At 34.1% G+C, this 23,416-nt stretch overlaps 1 protein-coding gene across 1 annotated transcript in view; it reads right to left on the reverse strand.

Annotated features, from left to right (window-relative positions):
* LOC111058854 (WSCD family member AAEL009094) overlaps nt 1-23,416 on the reverse strand; it is a 78,574-nt gene that overhangs the window by 19,208 nt on the left and 35,950 nt on the right. Inside the window, exons 3-4 of the mRNA XM_039441228.1 lie at nt 17,465-17,648; nt 8,754-9,005 (exon numbers count right to left, since the gene is read on the reverse strand). Coding sequence (XP_039297162.1) covers nt 8,754-9,005; nt 17,465-17,648 — 436 coding nt within the window. The remainder of the gene's footprint in view (nt 1-8,753; nt 9,006-17,464; nt 17,649-23,416) is intronic.

Below are 23,416 nucleotides of genomic sequence, written 5' to 3' on the forward strand. Positions count from 1 at the left end.
AAAAGAATGTGTTTTTTTAGTTGAAAGTTATCAAAATACAATACATTGTAATAATATTGGTAAAAAATATGGATAATCAACAACGAATCAACTGAAACACGACTTTCTTACTTATCCAGGTGAGTAAATAGATTAATGGGTGAAAGAATGAGTGTAATTTTACTTCTACCTAATATATATTAATATAAAATATAATGTCGAAAACTGATATGTTCATACTTCATTCAGTTTTGAAGCTCTGCTATTCGAATTACAGCACTATCTTTAATAACTTCTGCTTTATCAATTACTCACAGTTGTGGGATCAGAGGAAACACATACCGTAATTCAAAACACTACAGGTAGTTTTAATGATTCTAAACTTTGAAGAAAGTATATAGGTATATACAGTAGTTCAATTGGAATATTATTCATGATTGTAAATGTCATAATGTTAATGAAAAATCACGGTGTTAAACTGTACAGTTAATTTTGTAGACCTACCAGGGTACACTATTTTATAAACTGTAACTCATTCTCTAGTATGCTAGCCATAAATCATATTAAGTCTGAAAAGCTTTGATAATATATATATATATATATTATATATATATATATATATATATATACAGGGTGATTCATAATTATGGTAAAATATTTTAATACTGATAAGAGAGGTAAAAATAAGAAAAAAGTTCATATAAACATATATCCATAAATGCTTCATTAGCGAGCTATACAGGATGTAAAATTTCACCCGGATGAACTTTTTTTCTTATTTTTACCTCTATTATCATGTATTGAAATATTTTACCATAATTATGAATCACTCTGTATATATATATACATACATATATATATATATATATATATATAATATATATATATATATATATATATATATATATATATATATATATATATATATATAGGGTGATTCATAATAATGGTAAAATATTTCAATACGTGATAATAGAGGTAAAAATAATCATGTATTGAAATCCTGTATTTATTATGAATCACCCTATATATATATATATATACAGAGTGATTCATAATTATGGTAAAATATTTTAATACATGATTATTTTTACCTCTATTATCACGTATATATATATATATATGTAATATTTGTCCTACACGATTCAAAATCAACACTTTTTTACTTGAAAGTTTGGAAATAATAATGAGTTTAGTCTTAAACTCCAGAATAGAGTTAAGTGCACCCGTAAATACATCGTACTTAAATTCGTCAAAAAGAAACTAATTTAGTTTATCAACAATGTTTTTATAATTTATTGTTGTTCAATAACATGATAATTGTTATTTATAAACCATGACTCTGCTAAACTTGATTCTTTTGTAAAAAAAGTATGTTTGAATTTGAATAAGCTATCTTGAAAAAAGTAACCTACAAATTGGTTAACTAATAACTAAAAATATTAATATAATTCAATGATAACTACCCTTGAAATTTATGATGTAGGTTGAAATTTTAATTGGAAAAATGAAATAACAAGTCTTTATTCGAAAAAAGTGATTATCAGTTGAATTATTAACGTTCATTCACGAAAAATTCCATTCAACATAGGGTTTTCAATGTAAACACGGATTGAAGTGTACGCTTTTGAACAGCTGATCACCTGATGGTTCTAGCCTTGTAGTTACGTAAGCGACGGTAATACTATTGGTTGCCTCCTTTCAAGTGAAAATCTATTAATCAAATGATTGTGCACATAATCTAAATTTTGAAAATATGAAGTTGTGAATAAGAATTTTTGGGTAAATAACTCCTTCTGACTCCTTCAAATTGCATTTTTCAACCTATGGTATATAAAAAATGGAATAGTCAAGAAAAAAATCCAAGTACCCATTTTAAAAATTTTTACTCACTACATGTTTCAACATAAATGGAATTTTTTATATCTTGATAATTAAGAGTAGCCCTAACCAAGAACCTCCACAGTGATGTAAAGCCCCATAACAAAATCTCATTTTTCATCTAACAGTGCACACTGTGATCTGACAGATCACTTTTTCAAAATAATTATTTCCCTCAATTTTATTGTTGTGGGGTTGGATAAATATATTTAAGGATGAATGAAATATGAATCAAGGAATACCTTTGAAGGTTTATGAATGAGAATAATTTTCTAATTATGTTGTGGAGTAATGTGGGAAATTAATGACAGTACATCCATACACTCTAGGCAGCATTATTTAGTGATATGTTAAATAAAAACAAATCTTCTCACTATTAAAAATACAAGATAATAAGATAAAATCTAGAAGAATGGTATATTCTTATCAATATCAAATAGAAATAATAAAAAATATATAGAATGAAAAAATTTAGAGATTGTATTTGAGGCCCTATCTTGTAGATCGAAAATCTGTGTATACAAACACTACAACTGAATGATGAATATCAATGGGAAATTTATGATCTCTTTCCTTAACTATAGCTAGGATGAAGCTAAGATGATGCTACTAGGGCACTGGACTTAGTGCTTCCATTGCAAAAAAAAACTTCCTGATCTCTTAGATCGGCCACGTGTAAAGGATGTTGAATTGAAAATCTTTCTGTCACATTCATTTTCCTTCAGAAATCTTCCTGTTCTGTCACATTTATCTGGCTTCTCTATTCACATTGATCATTTTTTTGTAGATGGAATATCCATTCTAATACATTTTGATCATAGCTCAATTACAATATCATTAACAAAATGTGAACAATTAACTTGACAAAAATTAATGTTCCAAAGCCTATTAATCTGAGCTAAAAGATGATCACCTAATTTTTATTTCCGCTAAAAAATACTATAGAAACGTCATGGGTTGTTTTTGCATGGGAATATTTGGTTCAGATCACCATTCAAGAACAGCATGTGGCCAATTCAATTTAAAATTGTAATTTCAAATTTAATTCAAACTGGAATATTGGTAGGGAGTTTGGAACACTCTTAGAATGACAAATGTTTTTGTCTTAGACCAGTTATAGAATAGACACGCTGGGAAGTCTAGCCTCTGAAGCCAACATCTACTGCCAAATCCACCCATCTTGACGTCACAACCAAGCTAACAGCAATGCATTGTTCAACAAAAATGTAAGTTGAACACCACAAACACTTACACAACAAACTCAAAAACGTTTTCTATAATTTCTTTACAATGCGTGACGTCACTGTTGTGACGTCAAGATGGGTGGATTTGGCTGTATATGTTGGCTTCATCGACTTTCAGTATGAATATACAATGAGCCGTGTCTATTCTATAACTGGTCTAAGGTTTTTGTCATTGTCATTTAATTCCAGCTGTTTTACGAAATCAAGCCGGTAAACAGCTGATTATAGAACAAATAAACATATGATTCTCATTACAGCATACGAGACTGTAATAGAATCATATGTTTTCTTTACAGTCGAGTATGTTTCCTATAGTGAGGTCCACGTTATAATGTCAGTGTAGGAAGATAGGAGAAAAGGGTTGCCAGATCTCAGCCTTGCCACCCAAACAGCTGATATATCTGGTATATCTGATGAATTTAACTGTTCATTATTGTTGAAAATAGTTAATAATATTTTATTTTTCAAGGAGATATCTTTTTTAAAGATGTAATGATAAATTTTTATGATTGAGATTAAATATTTTATCAATTAGTTGAATTTCTACATTGTTGATAAACGATGTGGCAACATCGCAAAGCGTGAAAGAGATAGCGCTATATGCTCTGTTGACTAATAGACAAGCATAGCAACACCATTGCAAATCACACACTGCCATTATAACATGGTCCTCGATATAGTTCCGAGCTCAAGATTGGGTGAATTACTTTTTCAAATTATGGAATCCTCAATTGATAAGTAATCCAATACAGTATGCAGTCCCTATAGTGGAGAACTTAGAGATGGATAGGAATTTTGAAATGAGAGAGTTGTTGTTAGTTATAAAGGAAGCTAAACATAATAAAGCACCAGGAGTGGATCGCATTTCCTATGAATTTTACAAAAAAGCTCCGTCGAGTCTAATTGATAAGATTATAATTCTATTTGATAGAATTTTCAACTCGGGTGAAGTGCCAGACAGTTTCAAGTTATCGATCGTGTTCCCACTCTACAAGAAAGGAGAGAGAGAAAATGTAGAGAGCTATAGAGGTATAAGACTTATGGACGTTATCGCAGAACTGTTTTGTGGATGTTTGTTGAAACGAATTGATAAATGGGTCAAGGACAGAAATATTCTCAATGAATATCAGGCCGGCTTCAGAAAAGGTTATTCAACTGTCGATAATATTTTCACTCTTTCATCTATTATTCAATTAAAATTGCAGATTAGAAAAAATAAAGTTTACTGTTTCTTCGTCGATTACCGAGCCGCGTTTGACTCTATTGATAGAAGCGCTCTCTTCCTCAAGTTATCCTGCCTAGGTTTATCCATAAAAATGATTAATATACTAAAAGCTTTGAATAGTGGAACAATTGCTAGTGTATGGTGTAAAGATGGCCTGACAACGAGCTTTGCTACAGAGATGGGCTTAAAGCAGGGATGCGTGATCAGCCCGTTATTATTCTCAATCTTTTTGAATGATTTAGATGATGCTCTAGAGGGAGGCATACTAGTGGCAAACAAACGAATAAGGGTACTAATGCACGCCGATGATATTGTACTCTTGTCAGACTCTCCTGTTAGCTTACAAAGGATGATAAATAATATGAAACAGTATTGCGAGCAGTGGAATCTGTCAACCTGGAAAAATAAAAAATTTTAGTTTTCAGAAACGGTGGAAGAATGGGTAGAAATGAGCGCTGGTTTTTTGGAGGCAATGAAGTGGAACAAGTTAACAGTTATTAATATTTGGGGGTGACATTCACACCAAAAATGAGCATGGAGCAGCACATGAAGGAGAGGATACAGATTGGAAAAGTGAGTTTGAATGTTGGTTGGAACAGAGTGATAAATGACAATAAAATCAATCTTGAAGCTAAATCGGTATTATTTAATGCATGTAGTAGAGCAATAATCTGTTACGCGGCACAAGTGTGGGAGTTTCAGAAATTTGATAGCATTGAGAAACTAAAACGATTGAATATTAAAAGATTGTTCGCTTTGCCAAATAACATACCAAATTACATGTTGTTTCTTGGAACGGATGAAAGGCTGATCTTCAAGTTTACATTGAAGCTTCATTTTCAATACATCAATAAAGTTTTGAAAATGGGGAATGATAGATTACCAAAGATTATGGCTGTGTAGGTAATAAGGAAGAAATGTTTTTGGTACAAGGCATGGATACAAATGGCAACAGAGTGCAATGTTAATTTGAATTTTCCGCTCAGAATATGGGTAACTGGAAGAGTGAAATGTTGAAATTGTTGGATGGGGTGAGAGAGAATTTCAGGGAGGATCTTTTGAGAGGTGCAACGGTGCAATTGTCATATTCATTACAGAGCACTGAAATTGGGTCTAGGATCTGCGAGCTATATAAAGGAGCTGAGTAGCCATGCGCTTATAGAATGGATGATGAAGGCAAGATGTGGATTGATAGATTTGAACTTCAAGCCGTGCTTGGAAAATAGAGACATGCGCTGTTCATTATGTATCAGAGGGGATAACAAGGATATTTTCCATTCCCTAGCAGTATGCCCCATTCTATCAGAGTGGAGATGTAGATATTTGGGAGCTATTGAACTCAACCAGGAAGCATATTTATTGATTCTTTGAACGGCAAGGATTGGGTAAAGCTGGCATTATTTTGTAGAGATGCTTGGCGCTATAGGTGGCAATTAACTCAAGAGATTAATTACTGACGTATTTCAATAATTTAATAGTTTGGTTTGATATTAAAATACTAATGAACCCCCATTATTATTGTTGTTATTATTATTATAAATCATCTCAATAGTTGTCAATGTTTGTAATTGAGGTCAATTTGGTGCTGTTTCGTTCTCATCTAGATCATTTCCACTCAAAGGTATATATACTTTTGAAAAAGAAAGAATTAGTCCATTTTAATTTAAGAATTGAAATAGCGTAACATGGATATTTCCTTCTTACGCATGTTTGGTTAGTGTCATAGTAAGTTGTATATTTTGTAATTTAGTCATTGGGTACTCTTTAGTTCCGACTTTTTTTACTCAGGTTGTTTAATTTAATTTGTTTATTATCAAGAAATTTGATCATTATGTATTATTTGAACTTTATTTTTTTTTGTAGAAAGAAATTGGATCACATTAGAAATATAAAATGTTAGAATGCTTCTGTTTTATAAAAAGAGACTCATTTATTTATTTTATTTTGATTTGAAGAATGTGTGTTCATTTATTTTAGTAATTCGGAATTTCCGGCTGACGGTCTTTGACCAAGCCGTATAGTGTATGCAATATTTTAAATAATACTTCTGGTAAAATATTGTTTTTTTTTTAATTAATATATTCTCTCGTGAATGATCGGTAACCTAATGTAGGCTACGAGTTGTGCAATGTGAAGGGGTTTAAAGCGAGAAAGAAAATTTTCACTAGTGAAGGTGTCTTTGTTAAGGCTATGATGACGACATAGTCCTCATGGTACAGGGAAGTTTTACAAATATTGTTGCCAATGTCATGAACGTCAAACTTGAATTTTTAATGACTGGTGTCTTTTGAGAGGGTCTAAGCATAAATCCCTCTAAGACTGTAGTTTTTTCATTTGCAAGGAAAAAGAAACTGGAGTCTCTCTCCAGGTTGAAACTTGGATCAACACAGCTTGAAATATCAAGTACAGTCAAATACCTAGTGCTGACCATTGATGCTAAGCTGACTTGGAAAATCATTAAATCATTCACTGCACAAATCAAAATAGGCGCTTATAACGTCCAGGAGATTTGCAGGCTTCATGTGGGGGATAAAGCCTCACATAGTTCTGTGGTTATACAAGGCAGTAATAAGGCCTTAGTTAACATATGGATCACTAGTCTGGTGGACAAAGGTGAACCAGGTTACAGCCACAGCCAAACTCACAAGTCTACAAGGGATGGGCACACTTCTAGTCACTGCAGCTTTCAGGAGCAGCCCGTCACCAACTCTTGAAGTTGCTCTTGGATTACTGCCATTGAACATTTTTATCATGCAGAAGCACAAAAATCAGCCTATCGACTGAAAATCGCAGTCCAATGGAGAGAAGGCCTGTCTGGAACAGGCCACTGCTCAATCACCAAAGCTGTTGCTCACAGCCCTGTGCTTGAAATTACTTCGGATGTCATGAGTAAAGAGATGGTTCTGACTAAACCTTTACCTGTTAAATTCTGCTCCAGAGAGGCCCTATTTCAAGAGAGGTAGCCTTATCTGGTACATGTACAGTTCTCTCATTGGAGGGAAATCTGGCTACGGTGTGTACATTGATTCACTTGGAACAGAACTCTTTGCAAGTCTGAGACAACACTGTAATATCTTTCTGGCAGAAATTTGGAGCATAGTGGCTTGTGTCAATATAGGCATTGCCAGATGCTATTGCAACAATAGTAATCTTGTCAGATTGTCAGGCAGTCCTCAAGGCTCTTGACTCCAATGAAATCAAGTCAAAATTGGTGTGGGAGTGACACAAAACACTCAGCAGGCTTGCAACATGCAAATCTGTGCATATCCTGGTTGGGAACCTGGCCATGTAGGCATAGGTGGTAACGAGCATTCAGATGGGTTTGCTAAGCGGGGTTCCAGTATGCCATTTTTTGGTCCACAGCCAAGCTGTGGCAAAAGTTAAACAATAAGTGAATGGTCCAGGGACTTACATCAACAGCAATGGCTAGAGGTCATCCTGGTCGAGCACTTGGCAAATGGCTGCTAGCAGATTCTTAATTCACCAGCTGGCTGGTGAGGTTCTGTAGAGGTCATCCAGGTCAAGCAGTTGATTGCTCTGATAACTGGACATGGCCACTTCAGGTAGAATTACCACACAATTGGACTCAGAAATGAAATTCAGATGTGTAGACTTCATAATGAGTCTGAAGAGACTGCCAAGCATATCATACTGGATTACCAGAGTCTGGGGGCAACAAGGAGGGCTCTTTATAATTGCAAGCAACCAGGTGATGAATGGAATGTTAGTATAGGGAGAAAACTCCTGGATCTTGTAAGGAAACAGGTATTGGTTTGCCAAACTAATGTACTTGGGACACACAATAAGCTTCGGCAGATGTGTGAGGTCCTTTGAACCTTTGGATCCTTGAATCCGTTCTTTCAAAACAACATAGCACATAAGAAAGAAAAATAGTAATGATATTTTTTCAAATGTTGAAAATGGAAAGCTAATATTCTCAAGAATTATGACAACATAATAGCATACTTTGTATCAAATATTAAAATGAAAATATGAGTCATGTTCCTCAGACAATGTGATGTTTTCAAGTGATCTCGTGTCATAACAGCTGTCATAATCTTGTCTTATTCCCTTACTGGGGCTCACTCTCATTTTTAACAGACATGTCTTATGTCAGATGCTTCTGGAATTCTAGAAGTATGAATTTTTTATTGTCTCTCAGCGCATTATTCCATGGAAAAGACCCAGTGCTAACATCCTCAATATTCTACATAATGATATGAAATAATACTAATAATATCATATGACCTGGCTGGCTCAGGTCTGGTGTCAGAGTTTTCAGGTCGCAACTAATCAATTTCAGGCCACTGACATGACCTAACGACTGTTTTTCAGACAGCCAGTACCGACGGCTTAATGTGTTCATTTGAAATAAATGTCTTCAACACATTATTAACATTGTGTTAAAACAATGAGATACTGACAGCGTCCCCTGTTGCGCTTGTAGCGATGTGGCGATGCAAATCCAACATGGCCGCCACTCTGCCGATTGAACTCTGCGTGGATTGCATGGGCAGGCGCCCGCACGAGTAGCACGGCGCGCCCAAAGTGTGCACGTGCTTGCACGCCCCACTCATGCGTCTTGACTACGCTAACACTGCTGTTAGACCACGACTCGCCTGGGAAGCCATTTCGGAGCAGGCCGTAGTCCTTGTACACTGACCCCGTGTACACTCCTCAATAAACAAGAAATAATAATAGTTGAATAAATGTAAATTAAAATGTACAAAACAGATATTGGCAAAAAATGGAATCGATATATTTATTTAATGCACAGTTCAACCCTGAGATCTTAGTAACCACTGAACCAATCTTGAGTTTAATAGTTTTAATAGGTACGTCAAATTAGAGGGGATGATGAGTAAGTTTGCAGAAACGCATTAAAATTTATGTTTTCTCCAATCCAATTATTATTTAATAATTTGTCCATTCCACACACCCAACCTAAACGTGGGTGTAATATCATTGTTTAATTCCATCAATTTCAAACAGCTGATCATGCATATCTATTTCAAACGGCTGATCATGTGCTATTTGAAAAATTGCTTCGCTTACCATATGAAGCAAGGCAAAACGATAGGAGCATCAGGGTTTTAAAACTAGGTCACGCGCGCTTTGCAAAAAGAAGAGAAAAGAAAAATAAAAAAAGAGGGAGATAGAGAGAAGAAAAGGAAGAGAGAGAAAAAGAAAAAAGAGATAAAACAAGAAAGAAAGAGAAAGGAGAGAGAAAACAAAAATGAGAAACGAAAAGAGAAGAGAAAGGGGGAGAGAGAGAGTGATAGATAAAGGTAAGAAACATAAATCTAGAAAGAGAAGGAGAATGAGAGAGAAAGAAATAGAGAAAGTGAGAGAGTAAGAGGAGATAGAGAATTAAAGATAGAAAAAGAAAGAGAGAATTATGAATTTCAATCAATAGGAAGTCGGAAAAAGTAGTGAGAGAGAGAGAAAAGGAAAGGAAGGGAAAGAAGAAGAAGAAGAAGAAGAAGAAGAAAAAGAAGATGAAGATGAAGAAAAAGAAGAAGAAGAAGAAGAAGAAGAAGAAGAAGAAGTGGGGAAAAAAGTTGAATAAAGTATTAAACTGATTTGCACATTTGTGCGACCCGGGATAACATAGTAGCTTTAAAACAGGCAGATATGGATCAAGCATGCCACAGAAGATGATGAGAAGAAGATGAAGAAGAAGAAGAAGAAAGAAGAAGAAGAAGAAGTAGAAGAAGATGATAAAGAAGAAGAAGATGAGAAAGAAGATAAAGAAGAAGAAAAAGAAGAAGAAAAAGAAGTAGTAGAATAAAGATAAGAAGAAAAATAAAAAGAAGAATAAGAAGAATAAGAAGAGGAAAAAAAGAAGATGAAGAGGAAGAAAAAGAAGTGGGGCAAAAATAAATAGTTATTTGTGCAACTAGTGCGCGAAGTGACAGTTTGCTGCACCGAAAGAAACATTTACGGAATGGTTTCTTGAGTGCATTTACGGAATGGTTTCTTGAGTGCAGCAGAGGAACTTTGCGCATGCGCACGTATTTCACATTAAATTTTTCCTACAGTTAACACTGAGTATGAAAAATGAGTAAATGGGTAAAATGTCCTGAAATCCATCAAATGTTTATCTGAGTAGTTTTGTTATCAATAACAACCTTAATTTATTTAAAAATTAATAATTCAATTCAAAATTCACAATTGATCATTTATTCCAATCAGCAATTAAATAATCCAATAAATTTGAAAATGTAAACAATTTTAAATTTCTCAAAAACTTATCAACCAATCAATAGAGTAAAAAATATTATTTGAAATAATAAATAGTTAATAATATTCAAAATGTATGATTGAATATATTTAAATATTCCAATATTCAATATAAATATTCATCAATCAATTATTAAATAAATTTATTATTTATTGATCAATCAATAATCCAACAATTTCAAATTTTTCAATTCTTAATTTCACAAATTAATTTTAAATACTCATTTTGTCAAAATTACATGAATAATTTCCGTTGGATTTGATGATTCTCTGCAAAAGTTCTCTTCTCTAATAATTCAAAAATCAGAAAAAATACAGAATGAACAAATTCTTATTCAAAATACAGGCCAACAATGTCAACAGCTGATTGGGATGGCTGAATCAACAAGCGCGCGACCTAGCGGAAAGAATCCTACCTAAGTCACAGAAAGCCCAAATTCGTTTCATCCAGCTAAAACCCGAATATTCAGAAATTTAGACATGTGGCTCAAATTACCAAAAAATGCTCAAAGTAGACTGAAAAATATTTATAAAAATTATATAGACAACAGATAATATTTATTGTAATATTCTAATGTTTTTTATCCGTTTTATTTACATGGATATTGAACGGTAATTATTTAATCTCAAAATTCGAATATTATAATGTGTATTTGCTACATTTGTCATTGCTTGCGGTTGAAATAATAATTATCAATAGAAAAGAAAAATTATTTTTTATTAAATGATGAGAAGCTATTAATTAATTATCATTTAGATGAACATTAGTCTATTCTTCTTTTGGATTTCTAGATTGGAAAATTATCATAAATGTAGCCATTGAAATGATTCTTATCCAACCATAGTCATTGTTACCAACTTAATTTTGGTTTTCGCGCTCAAATCCTCCATATAACTCACCAACTATTTTGTGTTACCATGTTGCAAATTTGGAGTATGCAAAGTAATCACTTTGCGCACTAGTGCAGAAAAGTGATTCTTTGCGTTCTGTAATCAGTGCAGGAATGGCCACTTTTCAAGGTAACTGTAGGAAAAAATAGTTTACTTACTTACTCAAAGCCTCTTCTACCTTCGGTGTAGAGTTTACGAGAGATTTCCATCTATCACGATCCTGCGCCAAACGGCCAATCACTCTCCAATCACCACCCCTAGCCTCCAAATTTCTCCGGAGGTCATCAGACAATCTTTTCCTCGGTCTTCCTGCTCGCCTTCTTCCCTCTGCCTTACATTCCCATATCAGTTTTGGTAGCCTCTCCTCACCCATCCTTATTACGTTAATACGTGGCCCAGTCATCTAAGCTGCCCTTCCACTATCCTCTGAGTGATTGTATTAGAGTTGACCACCGATCTTATAGCCTGATTTCTCAGTCAGTCTCTTCTTGTCTTTCCAATCACTCTACGTAGGAAGCGCATTTCTTGGGCCTGCAGCTTACTCTTAGCGGCGTTGATTCAATGTGCCACGTTTGCGTATGCATCCAAAAGTGTGACACATGCTTGCATCACTTGTGACTGAATTGAGTCAGTTATTGCACTATTGAGCTACGATTCCTACATGCTGCATTACAAGCCCAATTGTACATCACATTATAACCTAAATGTTGGTATTGACTCTTAACAAATGCTATGGTTAATAAATGCTTAACAAATGCAAGTGGTTCTATGAATTGCTCTACTTTTTGGCATAAGATTGCTATTCTGTATTGTGAATTGGCCCTTGCCATTCTCTTGGTTTGTTTTTGTCTCTGATAATCAAGAGCTAAAATTATTGTTGCTAGCTGTTTATAACAACTTTTCTAGTATTATTCAATTACATACTTTTATTATTGGCCATTTTCTTGACATGTAATGACTGTGAACTTTATTTTATTTTTTTAATTATTTTCTTTTCTTATTTATTGTCCTGCCTCAAAATACAGGACAGTAACCTCAGTCTAAATCACTACATTTTTTCTCGACGGTTCTATATGTATTTTGGGGCACTGAATTCGAATCTGTAATTTTCAGGTATTTTTAAAGGGGTTTTCAAAATTATCAAACCTACCACTTCTACTCTATACAACTTGGATATTTTTCTAGTATAGATAAAAACCACACATCACGTGAAAGAACAATTGATTCTGAACAGGATTCCTTAGGAGTTTTAGTAGTGTAGGGAGGGGGAATACACCCAAAAATAGAAAATCATGTCCTACAGCCAAAATACAAATTTTTCATTATAATAACTTTTCAAGGCCTTCCTAAGAAAAAAAATACATATTTCGGCTGAAACCATCTCACGAGGGCTATTTTCTATGAGAATCAGCCGTTTTACTCGTTTATACTGTAACGTTTCTACTCGTTATCTTACTCGTTTTAGAGTCTCTTGAATAACAGTAAAATCGCAGAAAAAATAAGAAAATGAAAATAATTTTTTCAATTGTCTTTAACTTTTGAACGGTATTGGAATCAGAAAAATGATTCATGGGAGCAAAAGGAGGAGAAAATTCTCTACCGTTGGAAACATTTAATTTCAGTATTTCCTAGTGAGGGGGGGGGTTACGTCATATAAGGATACGTCAAGGATCTAAACTTTAATCACTTATAACTTTTGACAGAATGATCAGATCTACTCGTACTACAGCTCATTCTTCTCAGCTCGTCAAGGCGGTTCAAAATCTTGTATCATAACTGAAATTTTATGAAAAAATTCCTCTTTTAGTGTATTTCAGCCCATATTTAAATACACAGAAAAATGAACAATTTCTCTATTCAAAACTGTGTATCTCGGTAACCCGAAATGATAAAAAATGATACTTGGTCTTGATTTGAAGAACAGAGTCTCCTTTTTCATTTGAGGAAAATGAATTTTGTAAAAATATAATTGTGAGGTAAGATACGTTTATTTTAAAAAATCGAGAAATTTGTGATATTTTCCTCATTTTCACAGTCTCGACAGTTTTTCGATAATAAACAGTAGTGCAAGATGGATCTGAGGCAACGTAGCTTATAAAGCATGTAACTCTCTTTCATTTGAGACCAATCTCAAGTTTCTATCATGTATCTTACTCGTTTTAGAGTCTCTTGAATAACAGTAAAATCGCAGAAAAAATAAGAAAATGAAAATAATTTTTTCAATTGTCTTTAACTTTTGAACGGTATTGGAATCAGAAAAATGATTCATGGGAGCAAAAGGAGGAGAAAATTCTCTACAACCTTGACTATTTTTTGAATTTTTTATCCGAAGCGTTTCACAAGATATGCAACTTTGAATATCCGAAAAATTTGTGATACGTTAATCATTTTCACAGTCTCACAAATTTAAGGTTGCATATCTTGTGAAACACTTCAGATAAAAAATTCAAAAAGTATCTTCACTAGAAAAATATCCAAGTTGTATAGGCTAGAAGTGGTGGGTTTGCAAAATTTTGAATACCCCTTTTTTGAAAATTCTAGCTCTGGAACCAAAAATCGTAGAATCCTGCGCTATGACTCAATTTATTGGAAATTTTATTATCTTAAATTTTGTAGGGGATGAGTTTTCTCCAAAAACTCGAAGTTTTCAAGATTAGATGGAAAAATTAAAAAAGTCCGAAATGTTAGGGGTTTTTGGGGGTTTTGGGGGTGAAGCCGCCCTTTGGCGTGTCAGCAAATTACAGATTTGAATTCAGCGCCCCAAAATACATACAGAATCGTCAAGAAAAATTCTTTCGGGGCTGTTTCCTGAAAAACGACCATTTGATTGGACGAAATTGCAAGTATTGATTAAAACAGTCATGATTTATGATAAGTGAGTTTACATTGTAGGAAAGTTTTTGTTGCCATGAAATATTTTGTCCTGGAATCATTTTGCTTATTTTAACTTCATTTTTATGATTCTGACATTCATGTCAATTGCACTATTCTGCAGCAGATTTCCATTATTCTTCTATCGTTTACTGATTCAAAAATACAATTCAAGTTACAGTTTTTGGTACTGCCTATCTATTGAATGCTTCATTGCAATTAAATTGTTTCTCATTAGGTCATGATTTGTTGATTTTCTTTATAAAGCTAAAGATTTGTTATATTATAATAAAATTTAATAAATTTTCATTATCACTCTTCGATTAGGTGAAAACCGTAAAAAATTTACCGGCCTGGTCAGAAAACAATCACTTTCGGCCTCCATATGACACATGAAAACCAGCTCATTACATCCAGGTGGGGGGAAAAAATGTTCTGACCATGCCAGTAAAATTTTTACGGCCCTAGGGCTGTAGAATAACCTTGGAGTCAGCTGATCTGATTTGATTTGGACGTGTTTACAAAATAGTTTATGAAACGGAATCAGTTTATGCTTCTAGAATTGAATAAAGTATTTTGCAATAAGATACTATAATTTTATTTTGGATGAATGAAATACAAATAAGATATTATAAACTATTCAAATTCAATTTTTAGAGTATGATAGAATCTTACCTCAAACCTCAAAGTACTGCGTTTATCACGAGACCTGGTGGATAAATTTAGAACTACTTGGGCAATATTCGTGGTGTTGACGTTTTTACAAATAGCTTATGAGACGAAATCAGTTTATGCTTCTAGAATTGAATGAAGTATTCTGCAATAAGATACTATCATTTTATTTGTATGAATGAAATACAGATAAGATATATTATAAACTATTCAAATTCGATTTTCAGAGTAGGATAGGACTTCTGACCTAAACTTCTGCAGTTGACGACAACAAGCATTGTTGATGTTGACATTCAGATTGGCCAAATTTGAAGTGTGCTGAAACAGCTGATCAAAAAACTGTTCATTATTATTTTGTGTTTAATATTCAAGAATCAAAACATTTATAATAATATCATCTTATTGCCATTCGAAAGAATAAAAACGTATAAACTCAACCTCCCACATTAAAACATAATTGAACATAATCGTTTAGGTTATTTAGACAAATCAGAATAAAAAATTAAAATACTTGGACAATTTTCTGATATTCAGATTACCTCAGATATGCTAGAGCTATGACCTTCCACTTTTGCTTTCAGAAGTGCCTGATAAACAATTATTCTCATAATATATTGTTTTATTTCTCTGTGTGGCGGAAAATAGCGTTCGCACCACGGGCAAAAATGTGTTTCCAGTTCTCAATCTTTTCTTTTGAAACCAGATTTCGAGCCGGAAAAGTCTCATTTTCGGCCCTAGGTGCGAAATATACTCTTATAAATCAGCTGAACCTGTGTATCAAATTTGAACATTCTCTCTCAATTAGTTCTTGCGAAAAATCGCTAGGGAATGCAGAGAAAACGCAGTAAAATCTACGCCTATCTTGGGCGTAATTCTGACTCCTCTAAAGAATAGATTTCTAGACCCTTGCTGAACTTCTGTACGATATTTGAACATGATCTGTCAATTAGTACTTGAGAAGACCTGGAAAACTCAGGAAAACCGCTCAAAAACCGCCGATCATGGGCAGAACTTAGGCGTCTTAACTTTAGGCGGAACTTGACTTCCAATATACAACATTTTTATACCTCAGCGAGCATGTGTACCAAGTTTGAACATTTTTTGTCAATTCGATCTTGAAAAAGCTTAGAAAACGCAGAAAAACGCTGGAAAACCCCAGATTTTGGTCGTATTTTTTTCAAATCCATTCATAGTGAGCCTCTAGATGGCCAACTGAACAAACCTGCCAAATTTGAACGTATTTGGTCCAGTAGATTTTAAGTTCTGTTGATTATGAGTGAGTGAATGAATCAGTGCCATTTCGTTCTTAATATATAGATATAAAACATAGAATACGTTTTCATCAACGAAAAAGTATGCTGAATCAATTCAACAGTCTTACCAACAATCCTCTGTGATTTTCAGATTATACTGCTTCTTAGATTATGTTGCAGTGTATCACAGAATGATATTTGTTCCTATATTGGCTTACTGTGAGGTCAACAATAATAATTGTGTATGGTATAATCAAATGTATATTCGTAGAGATTATAAAAAATTGGCATTATCGATTATCAGTGTCACATTTTCCTCACATTCAATTCAATAAATAATGTAGTTGTTATTTTGTTTTTCAACATGAAAATATTTAAATTTCTTTTATTCATTTATTTTATTACTAGCAGGTATCCCGTGCTTCGCAAGGGTGTAATTGCCAATTTATTTATTAACTCTGTATAGTATGACATATCATTAAAAATATAATTAAATAAACATAATAATTACTCATTGAATAAAATTAAAATAAAATATAAAATCTAGGCATCACTAGCAAAAAGAAAATCTTTGCCCGCTGGTGAGAGTTGCAAAACAGTAAAAGAAAAACATAATATTTCGAAATAATGCAGAAAGTAGAGGTTAAATTCAACTATTAATTACAATAGAAAATAATAATTAAAAGCTTGATAAACTGAAAACTTGACGTACTGAAATCTTGAAGAATTCAAAGTAATCAGTCTAGTAGTTCAGACCTGATGATGCGTCATTCGTGAATTTCCTATCCCGCACGTGTATAAACCAATTCTTTCCTTTATTATAATATTATAGATTTATAGATAACCTATGTGAATTTCTTGATCTCTCTCTCTTCACGCAAACTTGTCCATCATAGAAGAGTTTAAAATCTCACCTGTTATTTTAAAATGATTTGTAAAGCTTTCTTGCAGTGTTGTTAAAGAACATAATATGATTTGATCTGATCATCTTGCACTTTGTTAAGAATTAACAATTTTTTACCCCACTATCATTCTTGGTCTATTTTAAATATGGCTCTGGCAACAATAAATGCTGTCAAAATTGGAGTTCTCTTTTGATTTCATCCTCTTCTGGAATGACAAACAGCAAATTAGACAAGAAATTCAATTGTTCTACGATACATAGTAGTCGGAACCTTAAGTGTGGATCTTCACCAGTGACTCACCAGTAGCTTGCTGTAGCAGATAGCGAAGCCAAGTGTTGCCACTGCCAGGGAACGAGGCGAGAGCAATCACTGGACGCGGTGTGGAGTGGGCTGATGAGGGAGTGAGGAAGTGCAGCGGACGACACCAGTGTACCACTTCTGCACCTCCCCTCCACCCGTCTGCTTCACCACCAATCCAATCAGACTGCAAAATGAAATAAAACCTGCACATAAACGATTGACACAAGATGACAGCATCAGTAGCTGTCCTTCCACTGAAGTATTTAGTTTAGTTTATTTTTTGTCAAGAAACACTACAAATCAAACAATGCTTGGTAGTATTCGAACCGTCAGTATATCCGGAGATAAAATTGAAACTCAGAGTGCACATTCAGAAATCAGTGAATATAACATTATCACAAGTGATCAGAACATACAAAAAAGGCTTAAGGTCTTGAGAGACTATTGACAACACACGCTCATAACGAGATAAGGGTAGTTCATCCACTTCAACAACTAAAACTTTCCTCAATGCTGTATCTATTAATTAATTTCCAATTGCATCCTTCAACAACTTAATGCAATTGATGCATTTGATCTTATTTGGAAGAGAGCTCAAAGATTTTATCCCACTGTAGAGTGGTCCCTTCTTCAAGGTTGCCGTTCTGTGTTGCGGGTATACATACATCACATAACCCATAACATAAACAATAGTAAGACAATCCAGTCCGTCCGAGGCAAAATTTTGGGATCTTTTGCGATAATTTTTTTTTATAAATGACAGGGTGCAGGCTCATCGATCCAACCCTAAACCAGGAGGACCGGTCAATTTCCTTTCAGGGTTTTCTTCCCGCAGACTTTGATAAACCAACACCACATCTACAAAACAGCAGCATTGGAAACGAAATCATAGTAGCCTACGCGTATGTATGCCCTGTTTCCCAAATAATTGAGAAACCTGGGCTTGAAAAAAGCAAGAATTTGGGAAACCGCAGCAAAAAGTATAAGAGTGAGAGAATAAAGAAAGAATGGTATAAAGCTTAGTCAATAGAAACAATACCACTCTAGAAACAAAGTGTCAAAATATGAATAAGAGAAAGTGGGGATTGGGTAGAGGGACTCTGGCTTGGGAAAGAATAATTTCGCAGTGGATGCCTTATGCGATGAGACGTTAACCACACTAATTACTGAGGCACTTGATCGGAAATAGAGTGTCAAAATCATTTGGTGCAAATAAGGGCGAACGTCAAGGCTGTTGCCTCTCTCCAGCCCTGTCGAAAATCTATCTTGAGGATATATTACAAGAATGGAAAAGAAAATGTAAATGAATGGGTATCCAAATAAATAACGAGTATGTCTACTCACTCTTGTTCGCTGATGTTCAAGTAATAATGGCTGGAGATGAGAATGATATTCATTACATGATCAGGAAGCTTGCTGATCCTTTTGAAGAAAATGGAATGAAAATAAAATGTCAAGAAAACCAAATACCTAGTCTCAGGAGGTACAGTTAGTACCAGGATCTACAAGTTGGAGATCATAAGGTGATGAAATGTGATGAATATAAATACCTAGGCAGCATAATAACATCAGAGACTAATTATACAGGGTATAATAATTCCATTATCCATTAAGTTGGCTCCAAACGGTTCCAATTAGAAATCCATTCTCGAGCTATCAGAAAGATAAGATTGCCAACTATAATTCTCAAGAGCAGACACTGTTTACTGCTCGACTGCTGAGCTGATACTGACTATAAAAACTTATAGGCCTACGTCTTAAAATCTTAATATTTCTTATACGTCTTAAAAAAACTTAGATTGTTTTACTCTATGACGAAATACAGCAGGTCCGCTAATACAATTACTGCTGTTTATATATTGGTTGTCTGGAAACATAATTTCTACTCTTCATTCTACTAATTTATTTTTTTATATTAGGATTGGATGAAGAAGGACATCAATGATTCATTAAATTTTAGTTTGAATTTGTTAACAACAAAAATATTGGACGAGCACTATTGCGAATCAGACAATAAAACTGAATAAGTGTCTCAGATTAACCCATTCACTTACTCATTGATTTGAGAGAAAATCATCCAAAGTTTTCAATTTTTTTTTGCAAAATGGAATTATATGGAATTAATTATTAGTCCTAAACCAGAGGTGCTCAAGAGTAGAGGTTCATGGGAAGCTACTCTCAGCAGAAATTGATGTTTCGAGCCATCACAGTTCTCAAGTAATTCCCACTCATAGTATGTCCCATGTACTATATGGTAAATCAAAAAATCAATTATAACTCCTGAACTAGAGGTGCTCAAAACGTGGAAACCTGCACAAGAGTAGAGGTCTATGAGAAGCTGCTCTCAGCAGAAATTGACGTTTTGAGCCATAACAGTTCTCAAGTAATTCCCACTCATGGTATGGCCCATGTACTATATGGTAAATCGAAAAATCAATTATAACTCCTGAACTAGAGGTGTTCAAAACGTGGAAACCTGTACAAGTGTGGGAAATAGGTACCCCAATTTCTAAATTTGAATACGATTCAAGGTCCCCTGAGTCAAAAAAAAGGTGTGTGTGTGTGTGTGTGTTGTGTGTGTGTGTGTGTGTGTGTGTGTGTGTGTTGTGTGTGTGTGGTGTGTGTGTGTGTGTGTGTGGTGTGTGTGTGTGTGTGTGTGTGTGTGTGTGTGTGTGTGTGTGTGTGGTGTGTGTGTGTGTGTGTGTGGTTGTGTGTGTGTGTGTGTGTGTGTGTGTGTGTGTGTGTGTGTGTGTGTGTGTGTGTGTGTGTGTGAGTGTATGTGCGTCTGTGTACACGATATACAGTACATATAGTACTATATACTATATAGTACGATGTACTATATAGTACATGGGACATACTATGAGTGGGAATTACTTGAGAACTGTGATGGCTCAAAACGTCAATTTCTGCTGAGTCTAGATCCTCGAAGACCTCTACACTTGTGCAGGTTTCCACGTTTAGAGCACCTCTAGTTCAGGAGTTATAATTGATTTTTTGATTCACCATATAGTACATGAGACATACTATGAGTTGGAATTACTTGAGAACTGTGATGGCTCAGAACGTCAATTTCTGCTGAGAGTAGCTTCTCATAGACCTCTACTCTTGTGCAGGTTTCCACGTTTTGAGCACCTCTAGTTCAGGAGTTATAATTGATTTTTTTGATTTACCATATGTTACATGGGACATACTATGAGTGGGAATTACTTGAGAGCTGTGATGGCTCAAAACGTGAATTTCTGCTGGGTGTAGCTTCTCATAGACCTCTACTCTCGAGCAAGATTACACGTTTTGAGCACCTCTGGTTTAGGACTAATAATTAATTTTTGTTTTCTCATATAGTATATGGAGCATTCTATGATTGTGAGTTTCTCGAAAACGGTTGTTGCTCAAAACAGAATAAAAGTTGCTCAAATCAGCTCAAAACGAGCTCAAAATGATGGCATGTCTAGTATTCCGATTCCGAAAAGTGGAGAGCTGGCATTAAGTTAGCTCTCCAATTTTTGAGACGTCATATCTCGAAAACGGTGGGTGCTCAAAACGAAATAAAAGTTGCTCAAAACGATGGCGTGTTTGGTTTTTCGATTTCGAATAGTGGAGAGCTGGCATTAAGTTGGCTCTCCAATTTTTGAGACGTCATATCTAGAAAACGGTGGGTGCTCAAAACGAAATAAAAATTGCTCAAATCAGCTCAAAACAAGCTCAAAACGATGGTGTGTTTACTTTTTCGATTTTGAAAAGTGGAGAGCTGGTATCAATTTGGCTCTCCAATTCTTGAGACGTCATATCTCGAAAACGGTGGGTGCTCAAAACGAAATAAAAGTTGCTCCAAATCAGCTCAAAACGAGCTCAAAACGATGGCGTTGAGAGATTTCAAAAATATTTTAGTGGAGAGCCAACTTAATGTTGGTCTTTTCAGGTTATATTATAGCAGCACAAACGGTTCCAATTAGAAATCCATTCTCTAGCTATCGGAAAGATAAGATTGACAACTAGACACTGTTTACTGCTCGACTGCTGAGCTGATACTGACTATAAAAACTTATAGGCCTACGTCTTAAAATCTTAATATCTCTTATACGTCTTAAGAAAACTTAGATTGTTTTACTCTATGACGAAATACAGCAGGTCCGCTAATACAATTACTGCTGTTTATATATTGGTTGTCTGGAAACATAATTTCTACTCTTCATTCTACTAATTTATTTTTTTATATTAGGATTGGATGAAGAAGGACATCAATGATTCATTAAATTTGAGTTTGAATTTGTTAACAACAAAAATATTACCAGACGAGCACTATTGCGAATCACACAATAAAACTGGATAAGTGACTCAGATTAACCCATTCACTTACTCATTGATTTGAGAGAAAATCATCCAAAGTTTTCAATTTTTTTTGCAGAATACGATCTAAACATGATTGTAGTTACCAGTAGAAATATTTTTAAAATTTTAGGGATGAAAATAAGGGTGGTATTCCACCCTTAAAAAAGTGAAATGCTCAGTTTTCATGATTTTTTGTGGCATGTATTTTTTTATATGGTACTGGATATCAGTAAAAATATAAAAAGAATTCGGGATAATAGTAAGGGTGGTTTTCACCCTTTAAAAATTTCGATTTTTTTGCAGAAAATGATTCATGATTTATGATAGTTCATTAGTAGAAATATTGAAAATAGAATAAAACTTACCAAAGAATGAATATAATATATTATAATTGAGGAGTTGAGGAACGAAAACGCAAACCTTAAACGAGAAGTGAGTGATATCGAGGTAGGGCTCGAGGATGCGAAGCAATACTCCCACTCCAGCTCTTTAGAAATGTGTGCCTGAGTACCTGAGGCTGCAAACGAGGATGTATAGGCCTACGAGCCTATTCACAACTAACAGCACATTTCATGAGCAAGGAGCAGGGCAAGCCATGTGTGAAAATTTCCTCGTTGAGTGATCTTGAAAAATGTATTGTTTGGAGTAGAGCTTTTCAGCTAGAAAATGGTAATGACTGTGTATTGTCTTCTTTAAACGTCTAGTCGCAACCCTTAATTTCTCTGGTGTTAATTTCTCTGGGTCTTAAGGACCCACTTTTTCATATCATCATATTTCAAGACTTAATCTGATTATTTCAATGTGTCCAAGGAATACTTATCAATGCAAAGAGAAATATTGTGTATAGCAAAAAGTTAATTGGAGAATACTAACTAGTATTGTGAAAAAGTAACGCTTGTCTATTTTTATACATAAAGGGAACAATAAATTATAGTGATGTATTATGGATCTTACATCAACTAAATTATAGTGATGTATGATAGATCTTACATCAAATAAATTATAGTGATCTATGACAGATCTTACATGCTACTACTAGAAAGATACGAAATAAAAATTGTAAGGTCATACAAAGTTCACTCTTAGGGTAATTTTTAATCTAACCTCAAGTTCATGTTCCACAATTTTTGCAAAATTTATGAAATTATGGTGATGAAAATGATAGACTATTATAGATCCTTCAACCTACATGAAACACTACTAGAAACATGAAAAATTTATAAGATCATAAATAGTTCACTCTTGGGGGAGCTCTAGTGTCCCTGGGATCACATCAAGTTCATTGGTTTCACTACCATCTTAATCCCTCTACATTATAGCTGAGTAGAAAATATTTATCTTCAATTTCACTTTCCATTACAAAATGCTTGTTAATAAATCACTTTTCAATTCTAAAATTACATTAATAAAAAATATTTCTCTTTATCACAATGTGTAGTAATTTGTCTGATTATAGCGAGTTTGTTCTTTGTCAATTTATTTTTGTTGGTTAATTTTTTTCCGAATGACTGTAAGTGGTCATCTGAGTCACCTGTTATTTCTTGACCAGAGATTGAGTAATGATTGTTGCTTGCTTCGGAATGAATGGGTTAATCCGTTTCTAAAAAATGCTGATCATCA

Source organism: Nilaparvata lugens, chromosome X, assembly GCF_014356525.2.
Source record: "Nilaparvata lugens isolate BPH chromosome X, ASM1435652v1, whole genome shotgun sequence".
Classification (NCBI taxonomy): domain Eukaryota; kingdom Metazoa; phylum Arthropoda; class Insecta; order Hemiptera; family Delphacidae; genus Nilaparvata; species Nilaparvata lugens.